Source organism: Neltuma alba, unplaced genomic scaffold (genome assembly GCF_004799145.2).
Source record: "Neltuma alba isolate B1F8T4 unplaced genomic scaffold, ASM479914v2 tig00004295_pilon, whole genome shotgun sequence".
NCBI lineage: Eukaryota > Viridiplantae > Streptophyta > Magnoliopsida > Fabales > Fabaceae > Neltuma > Neltuma alba.
In genome coordinates, this window is record NW_021633644.1 from 57,670 (window position 1) to 82,743 (window position 25,074).

A 25,074-nucleotide genomic window follows, 5' to 3' on the forward strand; every position below is an offset into this window, starting at 1 on the left:
AGCTTTATTTTCTGACATTTGAGTTGTTTTCTTATTCTTTGTCTTTGTCTATTGTCATTATTGTTGTTTAGCTCGTTCTTACTTAGAGAAACGGGAAAAAAAAAAAGTTGTGTTGAAATCTTCTCTCGTAGTTCCTTTTCTCAAACCACCAAAAAAAAAGAAGAGAGAGAAAGAAGAAGAAGAGGCTTTTATATCAGAAGCATTGCAGCATAGAAATACCTACGAGGTAAGGATTTAAACTCCATGATACTTATGAATTCTCTTTTACACATATGCTCTCGTAAACCTTTTTTTTTTTTTTTTGGTTTTAACTTGCTTTTATTTCTTAGATCTTGATCGGTCATGTGAGGCATACTTGAATAATTCCTATTTACAGGTTAATAGAAACTTCTACGATAGCTTTGTTAAATTATAAACTAAAGTGGGTTATGCGTATTTATATATGTTATAGACTTAACTGCATCTTCTACTATTTGTGAACAATACGGCTCTTTATACTTTTTATATTTATCTCACTATAGGAACATATAAATCAATAACTTGCATGTTTTTATGTTTTTATCATCAATGGTTTAAGCAAGGCTGTCAGACCCAAAAGAAAAAAGGCAGTAAAAATCGCAATTAAAAAAAATTGTCAATAAGCCAGCTTATTTTTTTTAATCATTGAGATCTGAATTGAACAATTAAAGAGCATGTTTCTTTGAGTTTCTCAAAGTAATTTTTGGACGGTTAAAACGTGATTTATAATATGGGAAAAATTAGTTTCCCAGTCCTTATAGTTTACTTGAATTTTGAATTAAGTCCCTGCATTTTTTAAATTTTTTATCAAGTCTTTTAATTTTACACAATTAGCTTTACTAATCCCTACTGTTTAAAACCATTTAAAAAGAGTTAACACCGTTAAAAAATCTGTTAAGCAACATGACTTGGCAGCCAGGCACACAAATAAATTTGACATTGAGTTGCAAAAGTAAAGGCACAGAAACAATAAGTTAATAAAAGTAGAAGTTGTTTTACATTTATTACAATAATAAAAAGCACTGATAAGTTTTCAATAGTATTTTTTTGGGGACAAAATTGTTTTATTTTTTCGTTAGATAATTAAAAATGGAAAGAACCTCCTAAATGTATTTTCTTTCCTTTTCGATTAATATTTTTACATCTTTAATTAGCTCTCTTCTGCACCAATTTTCTTCAGTCACCATTGGTTAGAAACATTTCTTGCTATTAAAAGCATGATTGCTTTTATAAAGAGTAAGAGAAAAGTCTCCTATTAAAATTTTACTAGTGATAAGGACTTGATAGATTTTTGTACACAGAAAATATCAAGACTTTGCAACACACATAACAGTAATCTGATATTTTGATTCAGGTCCTCCTCACTAATAAGATTTTCAATAAGGAAATTTTTCTCAAATTTTTCTTATTCTTATCTAAATTTTTATGTCTTTACAATTTAGGTTATCATTCCCTTAATTTTTCTCTGACATTTGGATAATGTTGCTTTTTTATTAGGGTCAAACCAAGAAGCAAGCAGAAGGTCCTTCCTATCATAGAGTTTGAAATACCCGGACAAGAGTCAAGAAGTAAGCATAGAATTTCATAATATTAATATTACGAGCTTCCAAATCAACGTCTTTAATATCACGAAAAAAACAATAAATTAACAATATAATTTAGCGACCCAATTTTATTCTGTTACTAATTTCATGATTAGAATTAACAACATAATTATTCTGTCAAACAATCTATCAATAATCCATCACTAATTCTATTATAAAGTATTTGGTAATGGAAATGCTCAAAATTATCAATTTCTATTTCTCAATGTCATTACTAAAATGCTTGTCATCAAAATATTCTATCATTAATTTTGTGACTAAACTATGGTTCATCCCGCCCTTCCCTCTCATCCTTCACGTCATTGTGACCATGAGAGTACGGGAGATTCAATTATTTTACTTAAATTATAAAAACCTTTCATTTATTTTAAAATTGTGCATGAACATTCTTTGAAATTAAATCATATGTTATAGAAATCTTTCTTATATAATTGATATGCCATTTTCGTTCATCTAAATGTTAGTTCTCTTAAAGTTTGACTCTTAAAATTTTGTTTTGAGAAAAATACTCCTGCTTAACATAAAAATTATTTAAATATTTATATTATATTTTTCAAATAAATATTTTTTATACAACAAAAAATAACTTTAATACATATATTTTCAAGCTTTCTAATATGTTGTAAAGTTAATTTTGATTATATTATAAACTTTTGTAATTTTAATCTTTCATCACATGTATTCAAATTAATGGCTAACAAATATTTCAAACACATATTTTTTCATCATATATTATAATTATAAATGATGCAAGATTGGGAGATTATATAAACAATTTAAATTTAAAATATAAAATTTTTAACAAAGCTTTAGTTACAAACACTTATAAACATACTCAGTCAGTTATATATTTTTTTTCAAAAATTAATCAAATTTTCAATCAAGTTTTTTCATGTATACATTAAGTAAAGGGTAAATATCATCTCTAGTTTTTAAAATTTGATCTTATTTTAATTTTAGTTTCTAAAATTTCATACTTTCATGAACCAAAAAAAAAAAACTGTTCCGTAAACAAAAAATCTGTAAACAGATCAAAATAAAGTTAAATTTTAAAAATCAAAAGCACTTGTTTCAAATTTTAAGGACCAATTAAAACTAAAACAAGATCAAATTTTTACAACTAAAGATGATATTAATCGTTGACTAAATTATTTAAACTTCTTTTCTAACATGATAAAAACATTATAAATATAACTATTTACAAAAGTAAATAAAAAATCAAGGAAAAGGGAAAACTTTTAAATTCTTTAAAAATATTTTAGCCAAAATTAAAAATTTAGTATCAGGATGTAAACTAGTAAACAAAAGTACTTTAATATAAATTTAATTAAAAAGTATCTTTTGAAATTTAAGTGTATGTTATCACAATAGATGATGGAAAATCATGTGAGCAAGACAAAATGTAATAGATTAAAGGTTGAAGTATTTTACTGTAAAATTTAGAGTCATATGCGGAAATCAAATTATTTGCAACGGCATTCTATTGGTGTGGGTGTGGCTTTTGGAGAAACCAATAAGATTTATGGTTATTGAGTTTTCCAATTTTTGATTTGTGGTCTCTAGAAATAAGTTCTGATATTATGCTAACATAATAAATTTATTTATTAAGGTAAAAAATGTTCATGTTATTAGATATTTCCATTTAAACCTACTACATAAACTGACAAAAGAAACAAATACATATATTCACATATTTTTAATTCTCACCACTTTTTTCTTTCTAATTTATAGTGACTTCAGATTTTCGTATCAACCTAGCAATGTTATGGAGCACATTCTAAAAGACTACAATAACTTGTTAGAAGAGAGAGCTCTTTAGATTTATAAATCGAACTTTTCTTTAAGGCTTGAGGCTCATAACATTTTGTGAGTGCAATGGATTGTCAAACTAACTTCCCTGTCATATTTATATTGGATTGTTTCATCTAAAACATAGAGGTTACGAAATTTTGTGCACTATACAAGTACTGAGATTTTGATTACTATAATTTGTTTTTTATGCTAAATATTGGATCATAGTATAGTTGTGCCTGAGGTATCACGATATGACCTTGTTGTTTTTGTAATTGTAATCTCATTATGTATGATAGATGGCGGAGATTGCTGCCAGTAGTGCTGCTGCAACAAAATGCACTGATATATTGGTAGACAAAGTAACAAAGGAACTTCCATATTTGTGTTGTTACAAGAGTTATGCAGCTGAATTTGAAGAGAAAAAAGGAGAATTGTCAGCTGCAGTGGAGAGTGTGGACATGAAGATAAAAGAAGCCAAAAGAAGGAATGAAACCCAAATTGACCCTTTAGTTAAGCATTGGGTTCGAAAAGCCAACAACTTCATTCAGCAAGAAACAAGACCAAAGAAATGGTTTGGTTTCTGTAATGATTGGTTTTCGCAATATTCACTGGCGAAGAAATTAGAGCGCATCATGCAAGAGATTCCAACAATAATGGAGAAAGCTGAGAACTTCTCACAAGTTGCACGTGCAGCTGGACCTCCAGGCATGGAGTTCTATTCACAAGAGTTTATGCATTTTAAGAGTAGAAACTTAGTTTATGAACAACTTAGGGAGGAGCTGAAAAATGACAATATACATAGGATTGGATTGCAAGCAATGGGAGGATCAGGGAAAACCACAATGACAAAAGCAATTGGTAAGGAACTTGAAAATTCAAAGGCATTTGATAAAGTTGTCTTCATTGAAGTGCCTAATCCTGTTGACGAAAAGAAGATTCAAGATGAAATTGCAAAAAAATTGGAGTTGAAGTTGGAGGATGGCAAGGATTTAACACACGCAGAACAAATATGGATCAGAATCACTAATGCTGGAAGTGTACTCATAATACTTGATGATGTCTGGGAAGAGCTCAAACTTGAGAACATAGGGATTCACCATGGCATCCATAGCCAGGGCCGGTGTTGTGTCTTGCTAACCACACGTTATGAGACAATTTGTAGAAGAATGAGCTGCCAAAAGACTATTAAACTAGGGCTCTTACATGAGGAAGACGCAGTGAATCTTTTCCTACATCATGCCACTGAAAATGGGAAGGATTGTCCTAATAAATTGAAGTTGCTAGCATCAAAAGTTGTGATTGAGTGTGGAAACTTACCAGTTGTAATTGTAGCAGTTGCACGAACCTTTAGAAATTGGGATCCAAATGAATGGGAGGATGCTTTTGCAGTAATAGAAAAAGATTCATCCTTAAGGCATGGGAACATTGATGAAGAAGTGAAAAAGTTTTACAATTCTCTGAAAATAAGCTTCAAGTGTCTAGATAGAGGAGCGCAAGATCTCATCCTGCTATGTTCTATATTCCCAAGAGCTTATGAAATACCAGTAGAGGTTTTAAGCAGAATTGCTATAGGTTCAAGGCTTAGTGAAAATGTTGGCAGCTACTATAGAGCAAGAAGTGAAGTGCTTTCAATCAAAACCACACTCGTACGTTCTGCTTTATTGCTCACTACTAGAGAAGGATTTGTAAAGATGCATGATGTGATTCGTGATATAGCCCATCAAATAGGAGATGAAAAGATTCAAGTAATCACGGATTCTAAAAGTAAATTGAAGGAGAATGTAAAATATTCATCCTGGATGATAGATGACTTTTCCAACTCTTTTGAGGGCATTAATCTTGAGGTTCTTTTAGTATGGGTAAATAATGCAAGTCATCCTTTGGGAGTTCCTGAGGCATTCTTTGGAGGTATGAAGGGACTTAGAGTTTTGCTTTTGTGTTCTAAGGTTAAGTTTCGGAGAACATTGGCCTTGTCACTACCAAAATCAATTCATTCACTTGAAAATATCCAAACACTGTCCCTAACAAATTGGGAGTTGGGTGATATATCTATTTTGCAAAACCTCAAAAAACTCCAAACTCTTGAATTGACAAATTGTTCAATTAGTGAATTGCCAAATGAAGTTAGCCAACAGGAGAAACTGAGGTTGCTAGGCTTGGTAGATTGTTCAATCGAAAAGAATAACCCGTTTGAAGTGATTGGGAGATGCTCGAAACTTGAAGTATTGTATTATATTTCAAATCATGACACTCTTAAAATTAATCCAAAGCCTTCTAAAATTATAGATCTTGATCAAGAATTTAGAATATATCATGTAGAAGGCAACTACTCTTACCAGCGTTCTTTTCAATTGGATGCTTCAACAAAAAGATATTTCAATTCAACCAAGTTAAAAGGGATCTTGTCTGAAAGCACAATCAAATCCCTGGCAGCAAGAGCAGAGATTCTTGAGTTAACAGAATGTAATGATACAAGATGGACAAACCTTATTCCTGACATAGTTGATCCTCAAGAAGATGAAGGCATGAATGGCTTAATTAGGCTTTCTTTGAAATCTTGGCCTGCAATACAATGCCTCATCAATACAAGTGGAATTCAATCTCATGCAACCATCTTCTCAAACTTAGTTGAGCTACGACTTTCTAACATGTGTGTGAGGGAATTATGTCATGGTGATTTTCCTAATGACTTTCTCAAGCAACTAGAGAAGCTATACATAAGTGGTTGTGCTGAAATAGACGGCACACTATTGAAGGGCAAGCTAGAGCTAAGTAGTTTGAAGTCTATAGAGTTAAATGGTTGTTCGATGACATATCTTTTCTGTCTATCCACAGCTCAAAGTCTAAAGCAACTGGAAAATTTGGACATAAGTGGATGCTCAAAGATGAAATGCCTAATAAGTGATGATAAAGATCTGCAGAGCAAAAAGTGGACGATCATCATGATTGTAATCAAAAGACCCATCACTCAATGTTCCCGAAATTGAGGTCTCTGAACATTGAAGAATGTCATGAATTGGAGTTTATATTGCCAATTTTTCCTTGCAAAGAGCTAGAAAGTGTGAAAATCCGTGGTTGTAATAAGCTAGAATTCATATTTCGGCAATGTTTAGAGGAGGGAGGTATGCGTCAAATGGAAAAGGAAACCATACTCCCCTCACTACAAGAAATAGAAATTGCAAACGTACCCAAATTCATCAACATATATCCAGAATATTATTTCCCACAGTCTTCTCAAGTGCAGAAATCATGGGGCCCTCTGTGTCGTTTATCTTCAAAAGCAAGTGCCTTTAGCATCAATGAACTATCTTTTTCCAGGGCCAATCAATTGAACCTTACTCAGGTACTTTGTCTCACTTTTTTTGGTTACTATGATTGTGATTTTGTAATGTAATAACATATTGACAAATATTTTAATGTATCATAGGCATTAAAGGAGAAACATCTCGGTAAAGCTAGTGGACTTTTTACACCTTCATTATGTCCATACAAGAATTTAAGAAAGATGAGTGTAGAGGGATTTTCTGAGTTGAAGTCACTTCTTACCCTATCGATTGCCTCATCATTGAAATTGTTAGAAGAATTAACAATCAGTAAATGTGGTGAACTGGAGCACATAGTCACAGATGAGGGGCATGCTTACAGTCATATGAATGATTGTTGTATCTTTTCCAACTTAAAGCAAGTTGAAGTCTTCAATGCTGAAAAGTTGAAATATGTGTTTGGAAAATGTCATTCCAATCAGAGGCATAATGTTCATATTGAACTTAATCTCCTAGATCTCAAAAGACTAAGCCTTCATGATGTGCCAAATATGGTGAGTATTTGCACCAAAAAGTATTCTGTGAAGGCATTATCTCTACAAGATATAAGTCTGAAAAACTGCCCACAACTTCCCATAAATAATGTTATAGATTTATCCATTGATGTGCAAAAAAGAGATCACCTCTCAAAGGAAAAGGTAAACCTCTTTCCTACTATCTTTTTTTTAGTTTGTGAATATTTAAGTAGAGAAAATTTATTCTTTTGTGTGAAGATTTCTACTTGTGGTAGCTTTTTGTGTGTGTATAGACACATATATTATTGATTTTGACAGCTTGTTCAAAAATATGCCTTATGTTAGTAGTAGGTTACTTTTTCACCTCTGACTTCCACTTTAAAACATTTATATTGTTCAATTTTTCCTCGTTATTTTACTTTTTCATTTACAGAAGTATTTAGAATGTTGAAATTTACATTCTTTATAATTTTTATTATAAAAGTTGATGTCGTATAGATTAAAATATATAATTTTGGCTTCTAGGTAATTGTTTAAAGAAAAAATCACAAATAAAGATTTTGAAAAATATAAAATTGCAATTTGGATTTTTGAATTCAAAAAGTTATTGCTAGGGACCTCATCTTAAATTTGAATTATGAAATATTGAGTATAAGACCAAGTTGCCTTCCTATTGAAAATAACAAGTGAACTATTGGGAATAACAAGCATAGCATTTAAAATTACAAGTGAAGTATTTCAAATAATAAATTTGTACTACGAAAAAATAAGTACAATTTTAGAAATTACAAGTTAAGTATTTCAAGTAACAATTTAAGTATTCCAAGTAATAGGAGGGCAATTTGGTTTTTTATACAATATTTGCTAATTTATATTTAAGAGCCAGTTCTTGACAACAATTTTAGGATTTGAAGAATCCAAATTGCAATTTTATATTTTCTATGGCCATTATTTGCAATTTTTCCTTGTTTAAATAGAAAATAATAGAAAAGAGAAAGATAGAAATTTCAGTTTGAGCTCAATTTATATCAAAAGCGAGCATTTCTTTTGTTTACAATATGAGAAAAATTAGGGGAGAAATTCAAAATATTTATATATTATAAGTTGTTAGAAAAGCTGAATAAAATTTCTCCTGAATTCTTCTTGGTTTCACAAGTTCTGTAAAGAACCAGAAAAAGTATTTTCTATTTTTTTTAAATATAACAACATACTAAAATGTTCTTTATTAGTTTATTGAAGAAGAATTCATATGTATTTACCAGGAAAAAGGAAAAAATGAATCAACATGTTTGTATTTAACCAAGGCATCCAAATCGAAGCACGTGCCAAGTACAGCTTCTGGATATTTTCCACTACCATTATCTCAATCCAATTTGAGAGGGATTGAGATAACTGGATTTTCCAAGTTAACATCACTCTTTACCATATCCATTGCCTCATCACTGAAGTTCTTGGAAACATTGTATGTCAAGGAGTGTGATGCACTGGAACATATTATAACAGACGAGGGGCCTAATGGTCAAGGTCATATGAATGTGCACTCTATCTTTCCTAACTTACAACAAGTCTATATTTGGAGCTGTAACAATTTGGAATTTTTATTCCCAGCTTTTTATTCAAAAGACTTTAAGGAGTTGGGATATGTGAGCATCGGGAAGGCAGAAAAGATGAAATATGTATTTCGAGAATGTCATGCTGATCAGAATCATAATGTTCAGAGTAAACTTAATCTCCCAGCCTTGAAAACAATATACCTTGTAGATTTACCAAATATGGTTAGTATTTCCACAGAAAATTATTACGTGGAGGTATTAAATCTAGAATATATTAGTATTGAAGGATGTCTACAGCTTCCTCAAACTTTTATAGATTTCTTGGTTGGTGGACACAAAAGACAAGAAGATCTCTCAAGCAGAAAGGTAAACCTCTCTGCCGTTTGCTAGTTTATAATCAATCACCTAAAGAGACTCTTTAAGACTAACATATCTCAATTGTATGCTTACAGGCATTATCTTTCAAGGAGAAAGGTAAGGCACTTTCGAACTTGCAAGAGTTGGCTGATTTAAGGGATATATATGTAGGACCTAAAATCTCTTTGAGCTTTCAAAACCTTTCTGTTCTAGAATTTGAAAAATGCAAACAGTTGAAGTTCATACTGTCTGCTTGTACCACGAGAAGCATACCAGAACTGAGAAGGCTATTCATATCAGACTGTGAAGAGTTGGTGAGCATAATTGAGGATGATGAAGAGAATCAACAAAATCCTTTGGATCTGCATCAACCATGTTTCCCAAAGCTATGCCATATTCGAGTAAAGCACTGCAAGAAGTTGAAATGCTTATTCTCTGTCTCTACATGTGCTAAACTTCCATGTCTCTTGACGTTGGAGATAGAAGATGCTCCTGAGCTTGCTCAAGTATTTGAATGGAAGCAGGGCGCGCCGCAAGAGTTGGTCATCAAGGATGTGCTTCCAAATTTACTTGCAATAAGACTGGTAAAACTACCAAGTCTTCACACTATCTATCATGGAATTGATTTCCAAACTGTGAAAATCCGTATTGTGCAAGATTGTAACAATATCCCTTCACCTAATGTCAGCTCCTCTGAGAGTAAGTATTCACATATACGTAGTTAATCGAAATCATTAACTGCTACATATGATTTCTTCTCATAGTAATGATAACGAAATTGTGGTTTTGCTTGTGCAGTATTTGATTATCTCGATTATTCTTTTCCACAAGAAAAGACCTTCAACTACACATACGGTATTATTCAGGAATGGGCTTGCGAGGTTAGTGCCAGACTTCTATTAATTTTGGTAGAAATTCAATACTTCCCCCACTTTTCTTATTTTGTGGGCGAAGATTACTATTTTTATGTTAATATATATATATATATATATATTCTATTATTGTTCAGATTGAAGAAGAGGAACCACAATATGTTGGAAATGACTCAGCAATGCCCCAACAGAGCAGTGGTTCTCCAAATTTTGAAAATGTACGTGTTTATACTTCCCTATGACTAAGCATACTTAAGAAACTAACTAATGAATTCTCTCTTACCTCATTGTCTTATCCATTTATTCCAAATAAATCAAGATATTTTTTTTATGTTGTGTGTTTAGATTTAATATATTACAGTTATTAATAACATCAAAGCTCAGTTTACCTTCTTTTTATTATACCATTTTTTTTTAAATGTTTAGAGTAATGAGTTATCAAAGGAGATTGCTAAAAAAGGCACCGCAAATTCGTCAAATTTTATAGAGGTATGTACATTATGCTTTTCTATGACAATAGTGACCCAGACCAACAACAATTTCTCTTTTTATTAATGTATATATATTGTATGCTTCTTAATTATATTAACCATTTTAGAAACTGACATATTCATAATTTATGGGCTATGTAGAGTGCCAACGTATCAGGAAATGAAATTGTTGAAGAAAAGCTCTCTACAACTCTATCATCTAACTCAGTTGTGGTAGGGTTATTCTCAATTAATACTTTCACCGTTTCATATATACACACACACTCAGTCTTTTTTCCCAGTTATATATGCAGCAATGTAGAAATGGAAATGTCTTATAATAGTAATAATTTGTAGTATTTTTATTGAGCTTTTTCCTCAATTAATAAAAGACTTTCTTCTCGATTAATTGAACTTCTTTAGCAACTTATTCATATTTTATGAACTATACAGAATACTAAGGTATCAACGGATGAAATTGTTGAAGAACAAATTCCTACTTCAGATACAGCAGCAATTCCACCATCAAAGTCTGATAGGGTAAGAGTCTTTCCTCAACAAATGCTTTTGTACTTGTACATTTATCAAAGTTGACGCTATGGGTAATCTAATTAAAACAAATCTAAGAAACAAACGAAGTATTCAAGAAGGTACCAAAATAAGAGGAAGCTAGAAAAGCATATTAAATCATGAATTCAAAATTAAGTAATACATCACAAATAGCATATGCTATTCCTTTATAAAATAAATAGTAAGAATATAGTCCTTCCTGATGTGGGTTGAGTTAGCTCCTAAACGACATAACCTTGTGATAGTTTTTACATTTTCATGTTCATTCAGGATAATTTGGTTTACAATGTAAGTTCATCAACTCATTCTGAGCTAACAATCTCAAATCTAGGCACAGCAGTTTTTATAAAGGTAGGTTTGTTTCATTAGCTTTTTGCTTTAAAAATATCACTTGTTGCTTGATTATTCCTTTACTTAGGAGTTATGTGAAAAGGAACCAATGTGTGATCAACAAGCACTTGGAGAAAGTAGAAGCTCCAATGAAGCTCCTCAAAGAGTTGAAGAACCTACTAATGAATGCCCTTCCAAAGAAACATCAAATAGAATGGCAATGATGATTCCAGAAAATTCTATTACTGGAATGAACCCTCCACCGGTAAATACTTGGTTTCCAATATATTTGCATCATTGATACATTATTTATTTTCATTCAGATTAACCTTTCTATAATCTCTAATCTCTTTGATCTCTTCAATATATTCTCCAAAAAAAGCCTCAAGAAAAAACTTCAGCTCCTCACGTGGAAATGGAATCAGGCAGCTCTACTATTACTGATCAATCTGCACAAGTAAGCCTTCATGTTACTGCATCAATTTCGGGATGGAATTTATTCTTTAAAGCTGGTATATACTAATGCTAGAATAGAACAATTTGATAATCAACTGGTAGTTCCCTTTTTAATGAAGCAAATGGTCCTGTATTTTAGAGACACTATACATTAACTTCATTACAGTTTAATTAATACATAAATAAAACAACACCATTACAATTTAATACATAAATAAAGTAACTTGTATGAACTATTATTTTCAGTATGCACTTAATTAAGAAGGTCAGCAATTATTAACTGTGCTTCTATTGTTTAGACATAAATGTGTTGTGGGCCATTTTATTTTATTATATTCTATTCTATAGGTTACAATAATGGTTGCTTCATTTGATTTACTTCAACAGGATAAAATCATGGATCAAACAGGGACCTCCATTAAGAATCAAATTAAGTTTGACCAGGGAAACCGTCGTCAATTTGCAGAAGATGATCTGATGAGATTATTCCAAATAATAGAGGGTGCTGAAGGTGCTGAAATGGAATTTGACATGCCTTATGGATCCAAAATTGCAGCATTTGAAGATGATAACGAGCTGAGTAAAGCTCTCACTGACTTGGGAACCTCATTGAAGATGAGTCTAAGTGAAATAGCTTTCTCTGAAGAAGGCAAACTTCGGCTTGAGAATGCTCTTAACATCTTGTCCCTTCATTGTTTTGAAGATGGAGCTCCCTTTCATGGCCTTCAAGCTACAATTCATTCTCTGCAACAAGAAATCCAAACTGTTCTATCTTCCTCCAAGAAAGCCTATGCCACTATTGACACATTCAACAAGCTTGAAGAAAAAGAGAAGCTTGCCATTGAAGAACGTTCAAAGAGAAAGGAAGCAGCAATTGCTCTTCTGTCTGAAATTCACAATAAAGAGAGTTATTTGGCTGAGGCTCGGCTAAAGGAAGCAGAGTTGAAGAAGACAATCTCAAAGTTTCAGGCTAAACTGTATAGCAAGGAAAAAGAAATTCAAGAGTGTGAGATGGAACTGTTATCTCTGAAAGAACAGAAGAAAAAGAGTGTTTCTGACACAATGGAATTCATAAAGGAGTTTGAGGAAGTGAAGAAAGAAAAGTCTCACATGGTGGAAGAAAATATAAAAGCAAAGCAACAGCTACAAAATATGGATGTCAAGTGGTCTTCCTGTCTATCCAATTTGAAGAAAACCACACTGTTGCTAGGAGTTCATCTTCAACAGAAGCTTTGACTGTTGGAGACTGATATTTATATTTCCTAAAAACAGTATTAAAAAAATCGACAATGTTGTATGTTTATTAGTTGGGTTGTCACCCATATGTGCTTCTGAGTCCATGCAAAACCATCCCATCCTTTTATGCTACTTGATTGTATATTATTGAAAAATTGCAAGTTAGTAAACTGTTATCACTTGCTTGAAATTATAAGCATGCTTAAAGATTTCTGAAGAGTTACCTTTGATGGGACTGTACTTAGTTTGAGAAAAGCAGTATATTACTGCAATATTGATAGGCACGCTCTAGAGGGATTGTTGGGCCTCTAACTGAATGAGTGTTTTTGAGCTTCATGGCCTTCATATTAAACGCCTCATGGTATGCTATCAAATATTTTAGGATCCCTTGTTAAATTTGGATTGCTTCTTTTTTAATGTAGCATAATTAAAATGATTTAACTTTTTGTTTGTGAAAAATCCCAATTATTTAAAGTATGATTGTGTTGTTATGTTTTGATCAAGAATCTTAATAGAGAGAAGAAGTAAAACAAATAAAGCAATTGAATATTAAAAATGAGGTTGGCTAAAAATGTTGTACGATTCTCCAATGAAGTTGAATTTTTGGCCCAAAAAACAAAAAGAGGAAGTTAACTTGATTTTTTTGTTTTTATTAAATTGAAATCCTCTATTTTCAGGCGAATGCAGTATGGAAGTTTGATCTTACGAATCTCTATGCTTTTATCAAATAAGATAACTTATGAGAATAGTTAATGAAGGAGTAATATTCAAAAGCTGATATACAGCAATTCGTGTATGAAAACATATATAGAGTCCTCTCCAATTTAGAGCAGAATTACAACTGGAAATCTGAGAAATAACAGAGTTCATAGGGAAAGATTTAAAAAAACGTTATAAACAACATGTTTTTAGAGGAATACCGTAACACTCATTGGAATAATTAAGTATGCTACTCTTTAACAAAGGAAGTGGCTCCATAAAACGTGAACTGAATATATTCTTTAATTGAAGAAATTTTCTTGCTAGAAGAACTTCAGGAAGGTTTCAGAATGATAAAATGAAGTCAAATTTTTGAGTGGTGATTGATCAGTTCCTCTACTTTATTGTCAATGGTTTGTCGCATGCGGAAAAGAACCCCAAAGAAAGAACAAAGAACTCAGCAGTGCCTAACAATTTCGGGTCCGTATACAGTGCTCATCAGGTGATGAGCACCTGGTGCTCATCACCTGATGAGCCATTTGGGCCGTCCAGATTAGATCTGGACAGCCCAGATTTAATATTTTAAAATAATTATTTTAAAATAGAAAAAAAAAATATTTTTAAAGAATGATAGGTAGGAGATTATCTTTATTTTTTATCCTATACCTATTAAAATAATTATTTTAAAAAAATTAAAATTAAAATAAAATTAAATCTGGACGGTCCAGATCTGATGAGCACTTGGTGCTCATCAAAACTGATGAGCACCCAATGCTCTCCAAACAATTTCTATCCAATGAATTGTCAAATTGACAAACGTTTTGTGGAATGGTAACATTGTGCCACCTTTAATTTTGAGATACCTAATTCATCTTGAAAATAAGTTTAAATACATAATTACTTGGATTAATATTCAATTTTGTCTTAAAAGTTGCGTAGGAATTATTGGTATCTGGAAATTTTTTTATTATCAATACCGGTCAAAAAATATTTTTATTCATTTATTATTTTGAATTATTAAATATTTTCAATAATATCATTACTCTATAAGGTTAAAAAGCTTTTTTTATTTAATAATATTATATTCTTTTATTCAGGGTGAAATGCTAAAATTGCACAATTTTTCAATCCATTTTTATCAAATCAATCATAAAATTTCTCATGAATTTATTTTTCATTTTAGCACTTATCAAACAGACCTTTAACTAGAAATTTTCCATTTCCTTTCTTTTTATTCTTGTCCATTCCAACGGATTCTTCCTATCAAACGAACGCTTAAAAAAAGTGCTTGTCAACATATTTGGCCTTGTCTTGTTAGATTGAATCAGTATTTATTTGGCAAACTCCCATAATCAGTAAAAGGGGAGGTTCAAGGCCTCCTCATATACTTACACAATTGTATATGTGAGATGTAGATAAGTGATACTTTCATATTGGCGTAGATCTTGAAGAACATGGTATCTACGGCTTCACATGAGCGCAGAGCTCTAACATCTTGTTCCATCTTGTTCATGCTTTCGTTTTCTTTTCATGGCCTTCTCTTGCAAAGCCCCATAAGAAAGTGCTGAAAAAAGCAAAGTCAGTCTTGAATAGTGCTCACATCCACCCACTTCTACACAAATGATAAGTATTTTGAACAGATAGCCTCTCTCTGTTCACCAAATCACAACTGTTCTGCGGTTTCGATTCCTTTCACCAATTGTCCAATTTGTGTGTAAGAAAAACAAGAAAAAAAATTCTGTGTTCAACCTGAATTATATTCCTGTATTGATTTTTCTCTCCAGTTACTGTTGTTTCTGTTGTTCTTCTGCCGTTTTTCCATCCATCAATCGTACGTTGCCTTTTTTCTTTTTCTTCATTTAGTGTTAAAAGAAATTGTCTGCTCTTCTTTTAAGTTCTTCTTTTTAGGTCCTTTCTTCCTCGTCTTTTTTCTAGAATCAAAAAAGAAAAAAATAAAAAATTGTGTGCTCTTCATTTCAGTTCTTTTTTCTTTGTTTCTTTAAAAAATGAAAGGAAAAAAAATTGTTTGTTCTACTTAAATTACATTCCTGTTTCGATTTTTCTCCCCAGTACAGTTTCTGGCTCTCTTCTTCTGGCCTGGTTTGGGGGGAAAAACTGCTGTCGTTGCTGTTTTTCTTTATCTCCATCAAAATTAAAGCATGGCGCAAGCGGAGATGCGGTGAAATCAGAGGATAAGAGGTAAGTATTTGTACTCTGCATTTTGAACGTTGGAGTTTATAATTATATCAGAGGATAAGTGGCAGCATGCCTGGATTTTTTTTAATTTTTATTTTATTACTTTTAAATAATTTTAACTATCTTTTTACAACATGTAATTTGGTTATGAGGGACCAAATTACATATTTATTGATGATTGAGGGACCTATATCTTTAGATTTAAATAAACCCTAAACCCATTTAAATTAAGAGTTAGGCTTGTGTTCTAAGGAGTTTAAAAGAAAACTAAGTTTAAACAGGTTAACTCTTTAAGACTCAAAAATAAAAAGACTAGCTTGTTAGGTGTGAGGGTTATCCCACTTAAGCCCACCTATCTTTTAAATACGAAAATATGATAAATTATTAAAATAACCTATCATTATTATTCATTAATCACTATTTTTGTGTGTGTGAGTGATGCTAGGCAATCCTCTTAACTGGGGAAAAAAAACTTAGGTATGTAACTGGTGGCATGTTTTTACTTTAATGATGGTGATGAAACGAAAACCGCGATATTTTTGCTATTAAAAAAAGCTTATTTGTTGTGAATAACAAGTAAGTATTGTTGATTCTAATAATAACAATGAAGATGAAGATAATAATCACGTAGACGTTTTTAATTTTTATCTTTTTAAAGTCGACTTTATTTACTTTTTTCAAGTATTCACAATAGTTTATTAGTATTTGAGGTTCTTTTCATGCACCATTTAAGATTTAGTTTGTCTTAGTTTTGAAAGTTTGAACAATAGTATGATACTTTATTTAATTCTAAGAGATTTGTTGTTTGTTTTTTTATTCCAAAATAGTTTTTTAAAAAAAGTTGAAATTTAACAAAATGATATGAAGGCCCATGGGTGGGCTCTATATCCGCATGCATGAAGACTGAGCTTTAATAATAAAATAATTTTATGATAGGCCGATTCTAAAAAAAGCCATTTTTTTAGATTATAACCCATTAAGGATTAGCTTTTTAAGGTCGGGACCTCTTATTAAGAGCTCTAACCGAAGTCTTTTTCTATCATCCTTTTGTTCATTAAAAAACAGTGAAAAAAAAGTCTCATAATATATACTTCAATGAGTTTCTAATCTTTTAATTTAAAATCTCTTCACCAATAAAATTTTCAATAAGCAAATTTTCTCAAATTTCCTTATTTTTATTCTAAATACTTACGTGATTACAATTTAGGTCATTTCCTTAATTTTTCTCAACATTTAAATCAATGTTGTTTTTATAATTAGGGCCAAAGCAGGAAGCCAAGAAGCAAGAAGGACGAGGGTACCCGTCAGAGAGTCTGAAATAATTGGACAAGATGTATGTATAGAATTTCATAATATTAATATTGTAAGCTCTCAAATCAATGTCTTTCGCTAAAAAAAAAAAATAAACTAGCAATAGAATTTCGCTAATTCTGTGATTAAAATTAATAATGCCATTACTCTGTTGCAAATAATCTGTCGACATTCCATCACTAATTTCATCCCAGAATATATAACAACCAAAATTAGCAATGAAAAATACTCATTAGTCATTACTAATTTAAAGAATAACTAATTCATTCTTATTTTGCGACGGATTTATTGAAGGAACATCATGAAATATGTTGTCACTAATCTATGGTTCACGTGTCATGAAATCTCCTCCCTCCATATTGCCCCTCCCTCCGCTCTTTCTATTTATGGTGACATCTAGATGAAGATGAGAGATACAATTTTTTTTTAAAAAAATTTGTTTGAGATGACCAAGGAAAATTACTGCTAAGATACACTAAAGTAAATTACATAAACCTTCCTTTTATTTTGAAATATAAACATTTCTTGAAATTAAATTGTATATTATACAAATATCGATTATATATTTGAGATTCTATCCTCATCCAATTAAATATTAGTTAACTGTTAACTTTAACTTTTAAATTTTTTATTTTTATCAAAATACCGCCCCTTCCTAACATATATGCAAATTATTTATACATTTATATATAATTCAATACATATATTTTTAGATTTTCTAAAATGTCACAATATTATTTTTTATTATGTTATAAAATTTTATGATTTTAATTTTTCATCACATTTATTAAAATTTAGTTATTGAGATTTCTTTTAAAAAAAACCCCATTTAAATCCAGTTAAATACTGAAATTCAAAATTAGGCCTTCATTTTAAATAAATTTTTATTTAGGCCAAGAGGTCTAATTAGAGATTTATTAATGTTGTTAAAAGATCAAAATGCCCTCTATAATTAAAATATGAGATAATACTTATATGTTTTTCTCCCTTATGCATTTTTTCTTAAAATATGAAAATAATAAATGATAACATGGTCCTCAATCCAAAATCTGTAAAAGGTTTGTTGTCTGAAAAAATTTTCATTCTTAAAATATGTGTGTTCTATTAAAAAAATATACGAGTTTAATAAAAGAAAATTGTATGTGTGTGTATAAAATATTTGGAGGATGGATCAGTTATTAAAACTGAGAAGAAATTAAGCCCATCCAAAATTAGAATCTATTAGTTACCTACACTATTACATTGATGATGGTGTTGAGTAATTTTTAATGTGAATCCAAGATTGTGTTGTAATTTCCTGTCATTTACTAAAAATTACTATTTTCAAATTTCAAGAAATCTGGCCAAAAAAAATTTAAGGAAAAAATTTGTGAGGAAGAAAAATATAAAGGTAACAACTCATCTTATAATTATAGAGGGGTAATCTAGATTTTTAACAACATTTATAAATTCCTAACTAGGCCTCTTGACCTGATTAGAGATTTGTTCGAAGTGTAAACCTAATTTTAAATTTTAGTATTTTAGCTAGATTTAAATGGAATTCTCCCTTCTTCTAAAGTGGATAAAAAATATTTTAAACACATTTTTTTTATCATATGGTATAAACGATGTAACTTTGGGTGATTCTATAAATTTTTTAAATTTATAATTTGAAATTTTTAAACAAAATTTTAGTTACAAACATTTATATTTATTTAAGAATTAATTAAATTTTCAATCAATTTTTTTTATGTACACCTTAACTAAATCACTCAGATATTTGCAAAAATAAAAGATAAAATTAAGGAAAAGGAAAAAAATCTTAAATTATTTTCAAGATTGGTAATTTATTATGATAAAGAATATTTAATATAAATCTTAATTGAAAAATTATCTTTTAAAAATATTCTTAATGGAGTTAATGGTTTAGAATTTAAGCATACGTTATCAAAGTGGAGAGAATATATATATAATTAAGATAAAATGCAATAAAGGTTAAGTTATTTTACTTTGTAAAATTTAAAGTCGCTGCGGAAATCAAACTATTTGTCATGACATTATTATGGCTTATGCCGAAACCACCGAGATTTATCGTTTTGATATTATTCTAACTTAAAATTTTTTTTTTAATTAAGATAAGAAATGTCTATATTATTAGATGTTTCAATTTAAACCTACAAAGCTCGCAAAAGAAACATATGTGTCTGTGCATTCTTCTTTTTATATATATATATATATATATATATATATATATATAATTTTGTTAACATTTTTGTTTCAAATTTATATTTATATTTTTTTTTTTTAAGTTAAAAGACCAAAGAAATGGTTTGGTTTCCGTACTGATTGGTTTTCACACTAGTATTCACTGGCAAAGAAATTAGAGCACATTGTGTAAAAGATTCCCAAAATAATAGAGAAAGCTGAGAGCTTCTCACAAGTTGCACATGCAGCTGACCGTCCAGGCATGGAGTTCTATTCAAGAGTTTATATATTTTAACAGGAGAACCTCAGCTTTTGAACAACTTAGGGAGGAGCTAAAAGATGACAATATACATAGTATTGGACTGCAAGCAATGGGAGGATCCGGGAAAACCACAATGGCAAAAGCAGTTGGGAAGGAACTTGAAAATTCAAAGGCATTTGATAAAGTTATCTTTGTTGAAATGCCTAACCCTATTGATGAAAAGAAGATTCGAGATGAAGTTGCAGAGAAATTGGAATTAAAGTTAGAGGATGCCAAGCATTTAACACACATAGAACAAATGTGGATCAGAATTGCTAATGCTGGAAATATACTCATAATACTTGATGATGTCTGGGAAGAGCTCAAACTCGAGAACATAGGCATTCAACATGGCATATACAACCAGGGCTGATGTAGTATTTCGCTAATCACACGTGATGAGACAATTTGTAAAAGCATGGGATGCCAATAGACCATTAAACTAGAGACCTCACCTCAGGAAGATGCAGCCAATCTTCCCCTATATCATGCTAGTGAAAGTGGGAAAGATTGTCCTAATAACTTGAAGTTGTTGGCATCAAAAGTTGTGAATGAATGTGGAAGATTACCTGTTATAGTTGTAGCAATGGCAAAAACCTCAGGAACTGGGATCCAAATGAATGGGAGGATGCTTTTACAGCAACAAAAAAAGATTCATCCTTAAGGCATGGGAATAATGGTGAAGCGAAAGAGTTTAATAATTCTCTGAAAATGAGCATCAACCATCTAGATACAGGAGCCCAAGATCTCACCTTTATACATTCAATATTTCAAAGGGCTTATGAAATACCTGTAGAACTTTTAATTATAATTGCTATAGGTTTGGGGCTTTGTGAAAATGTTGACAGCTACTACGAAGCAAGAAATGAGGTGCTTTTAATAAAAACACAGTTGTATGTTCTGCTTTATTGTTGACTGCTAGAGAAGAATGTGTAAAGATGCATGATGGGATTTGCGATGTAGCTCAACAGATGGCAGGTGAAAAGACTCAAAAATCAAAGGAGAATGTAAAATATTCATTGTCTGTGACAGAATTGAAGGAGAATGTAAAATATTCAACTTGGACGATAGATGACTTCTCCAATTTTTTTGAGGGCAGCAATCCTGAGGTTCTTTTAGTATGGGTAAATAATGCAAGTCGTTCTGTGAAAGTTCCTGAGGCATTCTTTGGACGTATGAAGGGACTTAGAGAAAACCTTTTGTGTTCTAAGTTTAAATTTCAGAGAACATTGGCCTTGTCACTACCAAAATCAATTCATTCACTTGGAAATATCCACACACTGTCCCTAACAAATTGGGAGCTAGATGATATATCTACTTTGCAAAACCTTAAAAAACTCCATGTCACACCCCAATTTTTTTTTTTTTTTAAGGTAGACAAGGAATATGAGAAATCTCACATTCCCGAGCCTTCTCTGTCCCTAACAATTAACATCCACTATAAACAGGGCATATAACCAAAATAATAAACCATTTGTAGAAATTTCGGCAAGGTCTCCATGGTAAATCAGACTCCCCGAAAGTTCTACAATGGCCTGCATGCTTAAAATAGTATTCGGGGCCCTACTCCCCAACACAAGTATATATATAATTACATCCCAATTATCTCATGAGGCTAGGATCTAACTATAGATTTCGTGGAGCACATACTACAAAATTAAATACATAAGTATACTCTTGGGTTTACATTAGTTAACAACTATTCAAAATAGATTCAGAAGTTCTGGATCTTCACTGAGGCTCTTCACTGCTCAGCTGGAGGGACAGGGTCTACGGTGCTATCTGAAGCCAAAATAATCTACCAGTGAATAACATCCCATTATAATATCTAATAAAATATTAGGAACTAAATAAAATAAATTTAACTTTGACAGATAAATGGCAAGAATTAAAATAAAATCCTAAATTTAAAGAGGTAAGTATATACTTGAACTCATTAAACAATTAAATCAAATCAAACTTCATAATAGGATAACTTGATACGTGAAAATGATAGAAAACATCATTCTATTTATTATTATTATTTCCTTCAAATCTTGTCTTTTCGTAGGACCTTAACAGAACAGGGTAACAAGCGCAGCCTAAAGCCACGAGTACAAGCGTGGACACACAGTCCACGAGGGTGAGTAACAAAACAAGCGCAGCCGAAGCCACGAAACAAGTGCAGCCGAAGCCACGAAACAAGTGCGGGGACAATGTCCACGAATATCAAGCAAGCTCGAGATTTCCATGGCGCGCCAAGGACTAACAGTACTGCTGTTAGCGATCAGTGTTCTGTATTCGGTCCTCCAAGAAAAACTCACAAGCATGCATAGATCACTTCATCACTAACTTAACAGAGGAAAAAAAAAAATATATATATATATACATAAAGTTTTCTAATAATGAAATCCTTTAAAAGTATATATATATATATATATATACACACACACACTTTTGTAACAAATAATCCCAACATGAAGATTCTCAAATAACATTTTTAAAACTCCATGTTTGAGTTCTAAGCATAAATATTTATTAATTACAAAATGCTGATTAACATATCACAATTGGCACCTTATTCAACATAAGAAGCAAAAGTATTTCCCTAAACAACAAAACATTAAGACATTAAATAATTAAGATTGAAAAATGATGGAATTTAATTTAAATTACCTGGATAAACTATCTGGCAACAAAAATGATAATTTGACTAGATTAATAACAAGTAGTAAAAGTTTTTTCCTCTTTTTTTTTTCTTTTATTTTCTTTTTTTTCTTTTCCTTAAACCATAGTAATGGGATGCTATTCACTCACCTGATAAGTTCCCACAATAATACTTAAATTTAATCACGTCCGTAATAGGAACTCTCCTCAATCCCCTAAAGTCCAAAAACAAAAACAAAAATATTACTACTCAAGTCCAAAATTTATATACAAGTTTTCACAATAACTAGATAGATAAACTTCAAGAACCATCTTAAATAAAAATTCTAACAACTATAGAACCCACTATTTCACCCCCAATATTCCAATAGCTCTTTTAGGATGGGCATTACACTTTTAAATTTATCCCACAAGATTTACCGTATTGGGTGCCATTTTCAACGTACCATCCTCATATAATTAAACCCGACACCAAGAGAGCAATTTAACTTGGTCCTTAAATGACAAATCACATTTTTACGTTGATTTTCAATTCTCCCGTTACTTGAATACCATCAACATTGCAATCATAAACTCCAACTACTCCCCTTACAGCCCACAATTCACCATCGTCATCAATCTTTCAACCCAATAAAGATCATGCAATCATTCAACTCATCCACCGAACAAGCATCTTGGCTCAATAGATAAAGCATGACTTCTAAGCAAACCCTCTTCCCAAACATTTCTACAAACACCTTGTATGCGGCAATAATTAAATAAGATGACCAAGCATATTAATCCACCGTTCCAGCCTTGATAAACTTCATAACAGCCACAACAAACTGAAAATTTCACAGCCTAACACACTTATAAACATTAAATCCAAAACAGAGGAACAAAATGCAAGAGAACCAACTCACCTCCATCACTGACAGCGGCACACTAAGAATCTAAAGGAGAGGAAGATAAAGATCGCATCAATGGTCAGACAAGAGTAAGAAAAGACGAACTCCAAACCTTTTAACCACCAAAAATCGAACAGAGCAAGCGACAAAAATGGCACAGCAAAGCTGGAAAAGTTCAGAACTGAAGCAAGCCAAAAGAATCACAATGCCATGTCGGTGACAGCAACTTTGACAGCAAGGAATGGTAGGAGGAGCGACGAACCAAAAGAGGGAGAGTGGAGGGTTAGGGTTTGAAGTTCATGACTCATTCTCTCAATTCCTCCTCTCTCTCGCCGAAGTTAAAGCACCAGAAGAGGAAAAAAAATAACGCAGCAATCTCTCTGTTTTTTTTTTTACAAGGGTATTTAAGTAATTTTTCCTATAGAACTGAGCAAAATAAATTCTCCTTTAAACAGGGCTGGGGTTCGAACCTGGAACCTCTGGCCTCCTTAGCAACCTTTGTTACCATCTATCTCCAAGCTCTGTTCAGTACTCAAGCTACAACAATTAATATAAGTATTAATTAATTTATTATGAAAATTTTAAAGATATTACACTCCACACTCTTGAGTTGACTGATTGTTCCATCATTGAACTGCCAAGTGATGTTAGCCAACTAGAGAAATTGAGGTTGCTGGACTTGGTCAATCAAAAGGAATAATCCGTTTGAAGTGATGGGGAGATGCTCAAAACTTGAAGCATTGTATTACGTTTCAAATCATGAAACTCTTAACACTAAAATAAAGCCTTCTAAAACTATAGATCTTCATCAAGAATTTGAACTATATCATATAGAATGCAACTATTCCAACCCGCGTTCTTTTCAATTGGATGCTTGAACAAAAAAATATTTCAATTCAACCAAGTTAAAAGGGATCTTGTCTGAAAGCACAATTGAATCCCTAGCAACAAGAGCAGAGATTCTCAAGTTAACAGGATGTGATGAAACAAGATGGACAAATCTTGTTCTTAGATGGTTCATCCTAAAGAGGATGATGGCATGAATGCTTACTTGGGCTTTCTTTGAAATCTTGGCCTGCAATATAATGCCTCATCAATACAAGTGGAATTCAATCTGGTGCAACCATCTTCATCAGCTTAGTTAAGTTGCAATATGCGTGTGAGGGAATTATGTTATGGTGATTTTCCTAATGACTTTCTCAAGCAACTAGAGAAGCTATACTTAAGTGGTTGTACTAAACTAGAAGGCACATTATTGAAGTACAAAATAGAGCTATGTAATTTGTAGTTCATTGAGTTATATGATTGTTCAATGGCATATCTTTTTCATCCATCCACAGCTCAAAGTCCAAAGCAATTGAAGAATTTGTACATAAGAAGATGCTCAAACCTGAAATGCCTAATAAGTGATGATGAGAGATCAGCAAAGCAGAAAGTAGATGATCATCAAGATCGAAATCAAAAGATCTATCACTCAAAGTTTCCAAAACTGAAGTTTCTCAATGTTCAAGAATGTCATAAATTGGAATTTATATTGCCAATTTTTCCATGCAAAGAGTTAGAAAGTGTGAAAATCCATGGTTGTAATGAGCTAAAATACGTAGTTCGACAATGTTTAGAGGAGGAAGGAATGTGTCAAATGAAAAAGGAAATCATACTCCCCTCACTACAAGAAATAGAAGTCGCAAACGTACCAAAATTCATCAACATATATCCAGAATATTATCTGCCACAGCCTTCCCAAGTGCAGAAATCATGGGGCCCACTATGTTGTTTATCTGCAAATGCCAGTGCCTTAACTATTGATGAACC

At 31.6% G+C, this 25,074-nt stretch overlaps 1 protein-coding gene and 1 long non-coding RNA gene across 2 annotated transcripts; one reads left to right on the top strand and one right to left on the bottom strand.

Annotated features, from left to right (window-relative positions):
• Positions 1–3,712: 3,712 nt before the first annotated feature.
• On the top strand, positions 3,713–6,403 carry LOC114744240 (probable disease resistance protein At4g27220). Its single transcript, XM_028932427.1, has one exon. The coding sequence runs from the start codon at positions 3,713–3,715 to the stop codon at positions 6,401–6,403; it is 2,691 nt and encodes an 896-aa protein (XP_028788260.1).
• A 15,007-nt stretch (positions 6,404–21,410) lies between these two features.
• Positions 21,411–23,568, bottom strand: LOC114744238 (uncharacterized). The gene is made up of 3 exons (XR_003740076.1): positions 23,375–23,568; positions 22,526–22,590; positions 21,411–21,511 (listed from the first exon to the last, which is right to left on the bottom strand). It is a non-coding gene; the product is annotated as an uncharacterized LOC114744238 (long non-coding RNA).
• Between the last annotated feature and the right edge of the window lie 1,506 nt (positions 23,569–25,074).